Source organism: Pelecanus crispus, chromosome 5 (assembly GCF_030463565.1).
Source record: "Pelecanus crispus isolate bPelCri1 chromosome 5, bPelCri1.pri, whole genome shotgun sequence".
Classification (NCBI taxonomy): Eukaryota; Metazoa; Chordata; class Aves; order Pelecaniformes; family Pelecanidae; genus Pelecanus; species Pelecanus crispus.
In genome coordinates, this window is record NC_134647.1 from 62733113 (window position 1) to 62746888 (window position 13776).

Sequence of the window (13776 nt, forward strand, 5' to 3'; positions counted from 1 at the left end):
CTCAGTTATTTATCTCACAAATGCATATTGCCTCCAAAATATAGCAGAGGTGCCCAAAGAAGTTCCTTTCACTGTTTTTCTAACAAATTTAAATATGTTTGGCATTCTCAGTGTAACATTCTGTAGTGCAGTAACCGTAGGGATCATTAAGAAACAAAGGGAATTTCATATCAAATTACTAACCTAAAACAGCACAATAAGCAACTGATACCTTTAGTATTCTGATGAAGCAAAAACTTCGTAACCCCCCTCTGCAGCTACCGCAGTCTCAGGCTTCGCTTGTTCTGCAGGGTTACAATTCACTAATTAACCATTAGAATAACTCAGCATGTCTAGACTGCAATTTTGTCGAGACAGGTATTGTGACACGGTAAGTCCTCCCAACTAACTGCTAAGCTCGTTTTAATACCAGGGATATTTTGATTAATGTTTCATTCCTCAAGCACTTAGGAATTGCAGTAATACAGGATCAGACTTCAGGTCCATCAAATCACATCCCAGCAGTACCCATCTTGTCAAAGAGATGCCAGATGGGCAACAGATTGCTTCAGAGACCACAACAGCCACATGCTTCATTCAGAGTTGCATTGCCAATAAACAGTTATTTTCACTTTGCTCATACTCCTTTGCGGGAGCCTTTTATGTACTGTACATAGCTCACAGTCACTGGAATCTGTCAGGTACTGCTGTGTATAACCAAAAATGGGATGTTTCTTTACTCCTGAAACATTCTTCCATACAGACGCAAAAACACTTCAAGTGACTGTGCCCACAGCTGAACATTTTCTTTTTAAGTGGAACCTGATAGCTATTAAACTTAATCTTGCTGTTACACTGCTCCTAAGTGTGTTAGGAATGATGGATTATCTCAGTAACAGACTGGTTAGCAACCTCTCAGTTTCCATTCTGTAACACAGTGGTTTGCAAATAAACAGTAAAAAGATAAAAGAGGTAAGAGATGTAACTCATAAAGTGAGTAACTATTCTGAGGAAATCATTACGCTGAATCATAACGTAATGGTCTATTTTGGGAATCGTGGTCTTTGCAGTAGAATTTATAACCTTTGTTGCCTAATGCATATCATTAGCAAATCTGTGTGAAGGTTATATTTAAAGACAGTAAAAAAAGAGTAAATCTCAAACCACCACAAAACAAATCCAGCTTCTTGAATAATAACTAAGAACAAGAGCAAGTAAGATCAAACAACTATTATAAGTACAGTCCTCTTCAATAAATGGTCCTAAAGGCCAATATATTCACAGGGGAACCTCAGCAATACCTTCTCCTAAAACAATGCCCTCCCCACTTTAAATCACCATTCTACCCTGCATAGGTTTTATTTTTCCTCATTCAGAGTCAACTTCAAATTTAGCAATGACTTCTTATGCAGAATGACTGCAGACGACACCAAGCTGAGTGGTGCGGTTGACACACCAGGAGGACGAGATGTCATCCAAGGGACCTGGACAAGCTGGAGAGGTGGGCCTGTGTGAACCTCATGAGGTTCAACAAGGCCAAGTGCAAGGTCCTGCACCTGGGACAGGGCAACCCCCGATATCAATACAGGCTGGGGGATGAAGGGATTGAGAGCAGCCCTGCGGAGAAGGACTTGGGGGTACTGGTAGATGAAAAGCTGGACATGAGCCAAGAATGTGCACTTGCAGCCCAGAAAGCCAACCGAATCCTGGGCTGCATCAAAAGAAGCGTGGCCAGCAGGTCGAGGGAGGTGATTCTGCCCCTCTACTCTGCTCTGGTGACATCTCACCTGGAGTACTGCGTCCAGCTCTGGAGCCCTCAGCACAAGAAGGACTTGGACCTGTTGGAGCAGGTCCAGAGGAGGGCCACAAAAATGATCCGAGGGCTGGAGCACCTCTCCTACGAGGACAGGCTGAGAGAGTTGGGGTTGTTCAGCCTGGAGAAGAGAAGGCTGTGGGGAGACCTTATTGCGGCCTTTCAGTACTTAAAGGGGGCCTATAGGAAGGATAGGGAGAATCTTTTTAGCAAGGCCTGTTGTGACAGAACAAGGAATAATGGATTTAAACTAAAGAAGAATAGATTTAGACTAGACATAAGAAAGAAACTTTTTACAATGAGGGTGGTGAAGCACTGGAAGGGGTTGCCCAGAGAGGTGGCGGAGGCCCCATCCCTGGAAACATTGAAGGTCACATTGGATGGGGCTCTGAGCAACCTGATCTAGTTAAAGCTGTCCCTGCTCACTGCAGGCGGGTTGGGCTAGATGATCTCTAAAGGTCCCTTTCAACCCAAAGCATTCTATGATTCTTGGCAGAAAGTACATTTTGGCAATTTTAGTATTAAAAAACCGAAAAGGTTCCTCGGGTTTCTCACAAAAGCAGATACAACCCTGCATTCCTACCCAGAGTAGTTTTATTGGCTAACCTGCTAACATGCTGCAAATTGTAGTTTCAAATAATTCTTTCTCAGATTCTCTATAAGGTCCTATTTTCTAGGAACTGGAAAGTGATATTGATAGTTCACAGGAAATTGTGAAATCATTTCAAATCAAAAAATAGTGAAATAATACTGAATTAAAGCATTCAGTAGAGTAAATCGGTACATCTCCATTGCTATCTCATTTACAGTGCCTACAAATCTGGCTAATTATAAACTTGAAGAAAATCTTTGACGTGATTAACTGAATAGCTAGTATGTACTGGGCGTGAACAGGCATCTTACCAGCAATTTGTTTGGATATGATAAACCAGTCAGTGATTTATCCCTGCCAGCAGAAGTTGGAAGTTGAAACACCCCCACAATATTTTGTCCTTAAAAATGCTGTAACTTGTTAAATATGGAAAACTGGCATAAAGGATGTAATGCAAGCTAAACTTTCCCAATGCATTCTTAAAAAATTTATGAGACTTTAAAATGTTCTGCCATTGAGTTATAAAAAGGTTTCCATAGAAACTGTCATGCAACATGACATTTTGCTATAAACACACTTAAAGTGTCTGACTTCTACATGTTCATTCTGTTTCCATGGGGAGCAAAAAAACCTATCCCCTTCCTGTTATCCAGGTTCTCTGGCTGAGGTTACAGCAGTAACACATTTTGACTTGTTTATAGAGATTTCCTCGGTTAAGCTGCAATGGAAACAAACACAGTTAAAGAGGTTATTATTATTTTGCAGGAATTAGATCATGTAGTTTAATTACTCAACCTTTAATCTCTCCCAATTGCATGTGATTTGCATACATTATGCCAAGAGAATTGATATTGGGAGCAAATTAATTGTTGAAGCATCAGGAAGTTGGAAAACTGAAAACAAGTATACTAAAACTATTTGACCAAGTTCCCAGTTTCCTGCAGTTCTCAGTGCCAACCTATCTTGGTGTCTGTCTGATTTAGTTACCTCTAGGTGCAGTGGAAGACTTTTAAAATTAGAAAAATCCACCAATGTTGACCAAACTGGAAATATTTGGCAATCTAATCCAAGGCTGGCCCATTGTTCAACTGGTGTGATAGTGCCTAGGTTTAAAGAGGAGAGACTGCCAGTTTTATAAGAATTTTGGCATGGCACAGCACCACCTCTTTCTGTGCATTTTTTCATGTGGACATGCTGTTTGTAGGAAGTGCTGACTTGGATGGTCTCGGAGGCTGAGGTTGTTCCCTTTATCCATGGAGCAGCTGTTGTACTTGCACCCTCATCTTTTGCTGCCAGGTGGAGGGTGGGGTAGAAAGGTTCCTGCACTATGCTTTTTGGCCAATAGTTTCCCTTCCTTGCTATCACTATTTTTGTTCCATTAGTGGCAATAACAGCGGAGAGCACTTGTTCAGGCAGTGCTCCAAGAAGCTGGTGTTTTTGCCAGCGTCAGCTATAAAGATGTAGAATAAAATAGAACAAAACATAATTGTTACTGCTGGCTCCCAGCTTCCAAGAGCAGTACCGTTTACTGCTACCACTAATGAAACCAGCCCAGGGATAACAACAGTAAATTTTTTTCCACAGAATTTAGACGAGGCCACTATGATTCATCTGTGAGCTCAAAGCGAAACTTTCAGATCTAATAAATGTGCTGCCTCTGCCATCAAATTCATGCTTCTCTTCTGCTCAGGCCATTGCTATTGCGAACTGCCATCAACTGCCACTTTCTGATGGGCATAGAATTGCGTTGCATTACAACAAAAGTCTTGGTTAAACTGAGTAGATCTAATTATTTGAAGGAAACCCTTTTGTACTTCAAACATTTAGTTTCCTTCAACCTATTAGTAGATCAACTGTTTACTGAAAATCTCACGAAGTTTGCAGAAGAGAGAGAGACATGACTAAGCCTTTGCCTGGAATGGTGCAGGCAAGCAGTTAAGTGCATGTTCTAGTGCAGGCTGCCACGCAAAGTCAGTAACTCACTTTGCAAACACCTGTTCACGTGCAGTGTTAGATATGCTCTGTATTTCTGCCAGTTCAGGCTCCTCTGGGTTCCCAGGCAGAGGATCTGCATCCCCCAACCTCGAAAAGCACAATCCAAAGCAGGCGATATAAATGACACAGAGGCAGGGAAGCATCAGGCTTTTCTACGGAGATAAAACTGGCAGCATTTCTGTGCATGCACTGGCAAACATACCAGTTATGTTTGGCACTTCACTAACAAGGCAGGGGTTGGAGGACTTCACTCTTGGACTTGAGTGTCTAAATTCCACTGTAGCCTTGGCTTCAGAAATGCAAGCCCTTCTGGGCCAAGGTCCTTCCGTGACTCAGTTCAGAGCACATAAAGTAGAGAAAATAATTACCTCTCATCACACAGAAGTGCTGCAAATAAGTAATATGAAATACTCTATGGCACTTATATTACTTTTTCATAGTTAGGGTCCATGGCAAAGGGGGGGACTGTACAGCAAAACAACCCAAGTTACCAAATTAACTGCTGTAGGAATTAATATTCCAAACATCACGGAAAGCCTGGTGCAGGCTCCTTTGAAAATCCTAGCCATAGCTGGGATTCTCTTCTAAAAACAAGTTAAATGGGTAGCTAAGAGCTGTGAACGCTGCAAATTAATCTTTGCATTTGCATACAGCCTTGTAGGTTACCTGCACTCTTAGCTCATCCAGGACTTCTGCATCCTATTTTTTCCCCCCTTTTCCATATTTGCTGCCAGCTTACTACCGTAATTTGTAGTCTGACAAATACACTTTCTATCCTCATCGCTGTTTCTGGGTCACTTTACAGAATAAAGCCTTTGAAAGCTAGAGATCCCATTTTGACCAGTTATAGTCACAACTACTGCTGCACATGTGAACATCTCATGAATTCTCATCTGCCCTCTCTCTCATTGCCAAGGGCAAGGGTAAAGATAATATTTCATGGCTTAAGTGGCCTTATAAAATGTTGATGGGCAAATTGTAACATACTCTTCTTTCCAAGTCACATTTTTTATCAAGGCAATAGCGTAAACAAATTTTTAAAAATAATCTCAATTACTTTCCAAGCAATATATTCGGAACACATGAACAGCTTCTCTCTCTCTGGGCAGGCCAGATAGGTTACTTGGATGGAGGACCTGCTTGTTACATGTAGGAGAAATCAATACACTTCACAGTGCTCAAATACTGAAAGCATTGAGTTAATTTAACATTAATGAACACAAACCAAAGGCAACACTCATTTTCATTTCAAAAGAACTTTTTTTGGAAGAATGAAAGAAAACCTACAGGAAATTAATGCAACTAAGTTTCAAAAATTAAACAAGTGGAAAATTAATGGCCATAAAGTCTACCAGTTATAGGTAAGGAGGATACAGGATACGAGTCCAAGTCAGACAGCTAACTGTTCATTTTATGATCTTGCTCCCCAGTCAACACAGTAAAATCCTAATGGGGAGGGAAGGCCATGGAAGCAACACAGGCAATAAAAATCGAAGAGCTGTCGTGCAGCTTCTTAGAAACCTCGATTACATCCACTATCAGGTTTTGTTTTAAATGAACAATAGTACCTTTACCAGCATTACATTTATTCCTGCTGGGAGAAGGTTAGCTGTCAGCATTTGAAGTTGTGATTTGGCACACCTCTAGATCTGGATTTTTCCTGCAATTATTCCTTAATAGCAAAAGCTTTGGCTTTTCTCATTACTTCAAGTATAACCAAGGTTGTCTGGACCCCACAAATCAAGAACAGCCTGTATGTCCTAGAACAAAAGTGATGAAGCAGCAGTGAGGTGCAGCTCTACAAAAGCTTTTAAAGGTAAAAGCGAGGGGGGTTGACTGCTGTGACTTTTGATAGCTGTTTGAAGAGAGGAGTTCTGCAACACTTAGTGGTATTTCTGGCAGGCCTGCAACAGAGAACTCTGCAAGCAGTTTCTGCCCGGATGGTAATGTGAAGAACAACAAAGAAATCTCTCCACTGAAACAGTACTGTAGTTACGAAAATAATTAATATTATTGTGTTTCACAATGTATGTGCTTATTCATATTACTTTCTGATACATTTTAAACAAAAATGATTTCTCCCACTACAGAAAAGTAGTACAAGAATATGCCAGTGTGGGTTAATAAATGTATACAAACAACCTGTGTTTAACACTGCAGTTAAACTGGAGCTGGACTTAATAATGTGCTTCTCACTACAAATGTGTTCCTTAGCCTTATCTGGTTTAAGTTAACATCAGCACCAGAGCAGGCAGGCAGTGCAGATCAAGCCAAAGGTGTGCTTTCCTTTATTTCTATTATTTTATATGCAAGGAAACTATTCTAATGTTGCTTGAAATAAAAAAGAAACACCCACGACTGGGAAGCAAATACTCAAGTTCAAGAACTGCCACCGCATAGCAAGATTCCTTCCTATGTATGTAGATGGGCAACATAGAATTTAAATTCCGGTTTACAAGTCAGTGACTTCCAAAGACGCTGTTGTCATGTGGTAACGGTTTGGGCTGAATTCCAGCTTTTTTGTTACATGCACAGATTTGAACAGATGAAGTCTTAGGTAGAACTTCAACCTGATTTACCTCTGAGTTTTACTGAGAACACATTTATGAGTTCTATAAGACTAGGAAACCAACAAAGCATCTTGTTTGATGTTTCACACAAACTGCTGTTAAAACTTACATATAGTTGAACAGTTTCCACACTGAAAGCTATTTTCCCTTCATGCTTAAAAATTCTGCTTCTTGGCTGGGTACATTGTTCTTTGGTCTAGCAGTAATATTAAGATAATGCATCTTCTTCTAAAGGCAAACCTGACAAAACAGCCTGTTTGTCCATTACCCAACAACCAGCATTATTCTGGATTCAAGATTAGAAATTCTAGCAAGCTGGGTCTACAGATTGACACACAAACTGTTACAGAGCATCAGATTCAGCCCTTTGAGAACATGAAGCAGTGCTTAATAGATTCCTACAGCTGAAAACCCACAAACCAATCCTACACAAACACAGCAGAATGGCAAATCCAGTGCAACCGAGTTTTCAGTAGCACATAAGAAAAAAGCTAAATGATTGGCTTTGGTGAGTCTATGCAGTGGCTGACCACTTCCAGAAATGTTCATTTCCCAAATAATGACCAATGGGCTGAAAAAAAAAAAAGCTTTAAAACAATACTGTCATTTTTATGTAAAGTTTAGATCTTTCAAGTTTGTTTCTAAAAATAAGAGGAATGTGCCCAGATGTTTCACTCCTGTTACAACACTCAGACAGAAAATTAAAGGAAATGGAGACAAAATAATTTCAATCTAGCCAGTTATCCACAGAGCTATACTTTATATACAGTTTATTTCACTAGAGATTTTAATTTTATACATAGTATAAAGGGGTATCCTGGTATCACACATATAGTTATTTTACCGTACTGTTTAAGAACCAATTTTTTACATAATACAGTATTAAGTACCATATTAATTAAAACAAGTGATTTTTTTTAAAAAAACTACGTATAAATGGATGTTTATCATATGCACAGTGCAAGAATGTTTTTATATCATTGTAATCACAAAATGTGAATCTAAAATACAACACTGTGATTTAAAACTGATTTATAATTATGTTGCTCTGTGTTGTAGACAGATTGACTAATCTTTGTTTGAATTACCAAGCAATGTTAAATTTCAGACAAAGAGCAGCAGCTTAAAATTATGATTTCAGAAAGATACCTTCCACAGTAACCCAAGTTTTACAAAACACTGGTTTATCCCTACTTCTGATCTTGACAGTGTCCTAAGGAAACAAAAGAATGGCACAGATTTCATTTGGAATTTTCTGGTAACTAATGCTAAATAAACTCTTTATTACTTCCACACAGGAAACCTTTAAGGATGATCGAAGAGGTAAAGATGGAGAGGTTTATGGGCAGAATTCTCAGAATTTTAGTAACACAGTACAGGACTTGTCCTCTGCAAATAGGAAGAAAATACTGTAATATAAATCAGGTTGTAATATTTACAGAAAACAATTGTGGAAGAGAAAGCATTCATAATGTAAACACATCAGAAACAACTTCTTCATTTTCCCTTTTGCAGAGTGGGGCAGTGGATGAATATCAGCTAATAAGAAACAGATGTCTTCCTCAGAAGAACCACTTCACCATCACAGAATATATGTGGTAGTTGTTGAGAATTGCTAACATGTTTTCTCCCCTCCCTCCCCCCAGAGTTTCAAGTTCAATAAATAGTAGAAAAATAATCCTTTACTTAAAAATCTTGAGATGCATTGTCCCAGGTTCCATACAGCAATTGTCGGAGCAGTGAACTTTCTACGTGCGAAACAAACTGCAGAGAAACCAACAGCCTTCCCCCCCCGCCGCCTCTATCTGGCACTTTTTTAGTCTTCAGCTGCACACATTTCTGCTCTTCCAGTTAAGGAAACCGAATCATCTCTGGCTCTCTTAAGCTCTCTCTCTCCTCTTGGCTCAGCATAACAGGGTTTCCAAAGCTTCAGCTGCTGTATAAACTTGCGTCCCCGTTTTTGGAGGTCTAACATGCCTCCTGCTCCATTTTATTAAATGTTATGGCAGGTCCATTCATCAAGCACATTTCCCTTCCATTTCAGAGCCAACCTTACATTTGTAAAAATGTAAAGATTTTATGCCTAACAGTTTACTCAGGAAGCTAGTTAAATTGCTCCTGGCGAAAAGCACAGAAAGCAAGCTGCCCATTGCTGCATGGATCATTGTTCACGAGTTACGTTTCTTTTGTCGTTCATTAGCATTCTGCATCCACAGTGTGTACCGTGACTGCAGCCTGTAAATGGTGGCTGTGGTGAAGAGTTGGGTGGTGCAACCGGTAGTGGTGAAACTTGTGACTCAACAGGGCAGCTGTTTGAGGTGGTGTGTCCAGGTCTAAGTCTTCATCGTGGTTTCCAACATCAACACCAGCCGACAATGGGTCGTTATTGCATGGAGGGTTTTCACTGTCTTCCTGAGGACTCATAGTGCTATAGCCTAGAACATAAATCAGCAGGACTAAGAATTAAAAGCAAGACTAAAAGGGCAATATTCCACAGTGCTGACTGCTGTACCCTTCATGGAATCAGACACAGTCAGTGCTTCATAGAGAATAAAACAATTAATATTCTTTAATTAATAGAAAAAAAAAACAAACAAAACCATCCTCTCCTGTAAGTTCATAATGGATCCCTTTCCCTGTCACTGTCTTTGTTTATAAACTTTGGGGACCTATGGTCTGTACCACCCCAAACAGTAAAAATAATCATGCATTCAACAGTTTGTTACAGTAGAATTGCTAGCACCGATTTTAAAAACAAAACGTAGCAGATTTTTTTGGGGGTGGTACCTTTTAAGATATTACTTGGAGTTTTACAAAAAGACAAGAAATAGGTGGGATCCACTACCATTACCTCTATTCCTATCAAACCACATCTTTCCTAGGAAGGATCACCAGCTATTGTATCTGGAAGCAGCAACACTTCTTCACATCATCTTACTGTATAATCACAGTATTGTCTTTTTTAAAAGGAAGAGAGCACTTTTCACCTCTGAGGGTCTATTTGCAAAATCCAAGCACATGTTTTTAATGCTGGTGAGCTTTACATACAGTTAAAGAAATCTACTGAATCCACATGGGAAGTGTTTCATACAGCAAGTCCATGAAGCCAAACAGTACTGACACTTCCAGCTAAGCATGCGCACATAGTGCAATTAACGCGAGGCTCTCCTTTGGCTAAAATACCTTACTGGAGTCTGAGAAGTTAGGAAAAAAAGAAACCCAAACAGATCAGCCGTCTACTGGAGCAGTGAGACATCGCATTCACTGGGATATCCTAAGGAAATTACGTCACTAGAAAGCTAGCTAACAGCTAACTCTTGCAAGACAAGATCATGCTTTCTCAATGAGGAAGCCGTCTCGTCATAACAGGCCCCTTGGAGATTTTCTGTCCCTTTCTTTTGAAGCAGGTGCTAGTAGTTACTGTGAGATTTGGATTTACCACTGAAACCAGCTGTTACCACTCAAAACCAGTTTGCAGTACAAACAAAACCACCTCATTATTTCTAAATGCAAAAACACAAACAAAATTTAAAAGGAAAAAGATCTTGCTTTAATTAGAAAAATAATCATTCTCAGAAAGCTTTGGCTAAGAGCTGAAAAACCACTAGTGCTCCTGAGCATCTTGGTCATGTTTTCAGCTTGAGACACCCAAAAGAAGTGTGTTAGAAATATCAAGCTAAGTACCCAAAGCTGGTTCTTATTTCCCATGGTCTGAGTCATGGTTTCCAGCTGGTACAGAGGAATTGGGGAAGATGACTGGGCAGCCCTTTGAAGAAGATGGAATTACAGAAACTAAAAACAGAAGTGCACATTTCAGAGCTAGGTAGACAGTTACCCTGCTAACCCTGACATGTTGACTAGAATGATGGGAAGGATTTGCTAGGACTACAAGAAATGGAGCAAGAGGAGCATTAGTCTAGCAAATCTGCCTCAGCACAGGTAATCTGGTTCCAAATCCAGGGTAATTCCTCCTACAGCAAGATTGTCTCTCAGACATCTGTTCATCCACGTTCCAAGGCTTTGGCCTTCAGATTTCCTGTCCCTCAGCAATTCCATTAGTGCAACCACTGTCTTAATAATTGAATAGGAAACATACCCAGCCACTATGACACACAGCTACAGCTGACATCTGTGGCAGACTGCCTTGTCTAACCCTCCTCTTAATTTATATTAAGCCTCCTCATGAGTCAACAGCATTACACCCTTTCAAGATTTAAGACAACTTAGTCTCAGGGCACGAGAGACATGTCAAAATTCCCTGAACCTAAACAGGGTTGAAGTGTGTGTGTGGCAAACACACATGGCTGAATGTACATTGTTGCTATACATGTACACAGTTAACGTTGATCGTTATTTGCTTAAAGGTGACATAAGATGTCCTCCGCGGTGATGGTATGGACTGAATGTGCAACAGAAAAGCTAAGGAGGCACCTGACACATTGGTCTCTAAATCCATGCTTACTTCACCCCAGTAAATGCAGGTGTCCGGCACATGTTGCGAGAATTTTATGAAAGATGCGCACATCATGGCAAAGAGAAGAGCAGTAGAGATGCTGACCTCATTGCAAGGGATTTTCTTTCTCTCGTTAAGTAGGAGACACCCATTATTTCAACTGAATATCCAGATTATTAGGGTTGGTGGTAGAAAAAGACTGTGGTAAACGTAGTACCATTTCTGTTGGCCTGAATTCTGGTCATCTGGTGAAGCTGGCAGAACCCAAAAATCAGACAGGGGGAGCATGGCATTTAGCTGCTGCTATACTACCGCTCTGACAAAACCAGCTCCCTCACTGGACAGTATCATCGGCTGCAGGGTGTCAAAACTGCATAACTGTGAAGCAGTAAGGAGCAAAGGTTTTTGTTTTGGTTTGGTTTTCGCAGCCTTATCTGCAACGTGCCAGACATCTGAAGGAAACCAAGTAACCGCAATCATTAACCTGAGGCCAGGGCAGTGATTCAAGGTCTTACCGTGGTCGCTCTCCGTTCCTGATCTCCCCCAGTACCGGCGTCTGCGTTCTGGGCTGTGTGCATGCCGCTCTATTACCGCTGCTATAAATCGAGTGTTACTAACTGGGAGAGAGAAAGAACAGAACTGGTTTTAAAGAAAGTGCTTTTACTGAATTACATCAGTGGGACAAATCAGGCACAGGGGAATTAGACTTTCTGCAAACTAATTCTTCTCAAATACTCCTTCTTTTAAGAAGACCGCCAAGTGACAGAGGAGTAGGAGTAAATAGACTGTTTAAATGTGCACTAGATCAAGATCCAGTCGAACTCATTCACCTCATCTGCTTGGATTAATAGAAGTTAGAGAATTACTGTGCCAATGCTAAAGAGCCTGTGACAGCACTGAAAGCCGACTCAAAACGAAACTAAAAAGGACTTGGAGAAGCAGCAGATGCAAACCATGAAACTCAGATACGCTTATTTTTCAATCTTTGAGTGTTGACACAGTTTCAAATCTTTGGTATTATTTTAGTGAGGGCCAGAGACAGGGATCTGGTCTGACTCTGGAGCTCTCCCAAAGTTCAGGTGCACCAGCTCATCTTACAGTACACCAGTATCACATGCAAAGTGCCATTTTTACTGAGCGGTAAAGACGTACAAGCATCCCAAATCAATGCAAGTAAGATTTACTGCCACATTTGTTGAAGGTACATGCCAGACTTGGCCTCTCCTTCCCAAGGCTGAGCAAAGATAGGAGTTTTCCATACCCTGTACAGTCACAATTGCAATTTAAGCTCATCAGAGCTATTTCTGGAAGTGGTCATGATGGAGGGGAGTAACGGGCAAACTTCCTCCGCACATAAGCAAGATTAGTCTTTTAAAAGTAAAAAAAAATAATTTTTCAGCACTAAAGGTGCACTGGAAGTTACAGTTTAAGTTAAAACATTGTTCTGTCATTTTCTACTGCTAATCAGCACAGGGCTTCCTCACGTATTTTTAATTCTAGTGTATTAAGAAAACAAATGGCTCATTTAATCTAACTTTTTTTTTTACAGCAAAGTGATTTGGTACTTACTGATTCCTCTGTCTTCATGGCTGTCATCATCTCTCTCGTCCCTATCATTTTCCAGGTTCGACATACGCACTGACATTTCTACACACCATTACAAACAGAAAAATGCAACTGTTAAGAGAAAAATTTTGGATCATCTTACTAACGGCTGTCACCCTGGTAATACAGTGGAAGCACTTTGCGTTACTGTGTGAGGAGATGCAGTCTGAGCTTGGTGTGCTCTTTTTCCAAGATAGATGGGACTAGGGATACTAGGAAAACGATACACCCCATCTTCCTCTGAAAGCAACAGGCTTTAAAGTTTTGAAGAAAGTGAACTGATTCAAAATAGAGCCAGGGTATAATCAAATATAGAAGTAATTAGCCCTGATCACACTTCTCACCTCTGCATCTTTCTACCAGTATCCCTTCTCCCAAACAGTTTTCTCTCAGGCTTCAGTGGTTTTATCTGTCTATGTATAGATATTCCATGAACATCACATGGACCAGAAGCAGGGAACACAAGTAAAAAGAGACATGTCCCAAACAGCCCAAGCAGAAAGGGCGTGAAAACTGTAATATTCCCAGAAGCACCACTCTTGTGCAGAAATAAACATACACAATCGGTGTGCTATGACAAGGTCCGGAAAGCTGTGAAGCTGGCCTTATCGTTTTAGCTCTAGAAAAAGCGTAACTTCAGCTCCCTTGCAAGAACTGTATGTTAAGGTTTTTAGGAAGACTCCCCTCGGGTGGCAGCAGGTCTGGCTGCACCCAGGAGAGGGCAGCAATACACAAGCACCCTGGACGAGACCTGACTTTTATAAGGGTT

At 40.6% G+C, this 13776-nt stretch overlaps 1 protein-coding gene across 1 annotated transcript in view; it reads right to left on the reverse strand.

Moving 5' to 3' along the window:
* Nucleotides 1-9145: 9145 nt before the first annotated feature.
* Nucleotides 9146-13776, reverse strand: part of CACHD1 (cache domain containing 1) — a 113872-nt gene continuing 109241 nt past the window's right edge. Inside the window, exons 25-27 of the mRNA XM_075711086.1 lie at nucleotides 12972-13049; nucleotides 11918-12019; nucleotides 9146-9384 (exon numbers count right to left, since the gene is read on the reverse strand). Of these exons, the coding sequence (XP_075567201.1) occupies nucleotides 9146-9384; nucleotides 11918-12019; nucleotides 12972-13049 (419 nt within the window). The remainder of the gene's footprint in view (nucleotides 9385-11917; nucleotides 12020-12971; nucleotides 13050-13776) is intronic.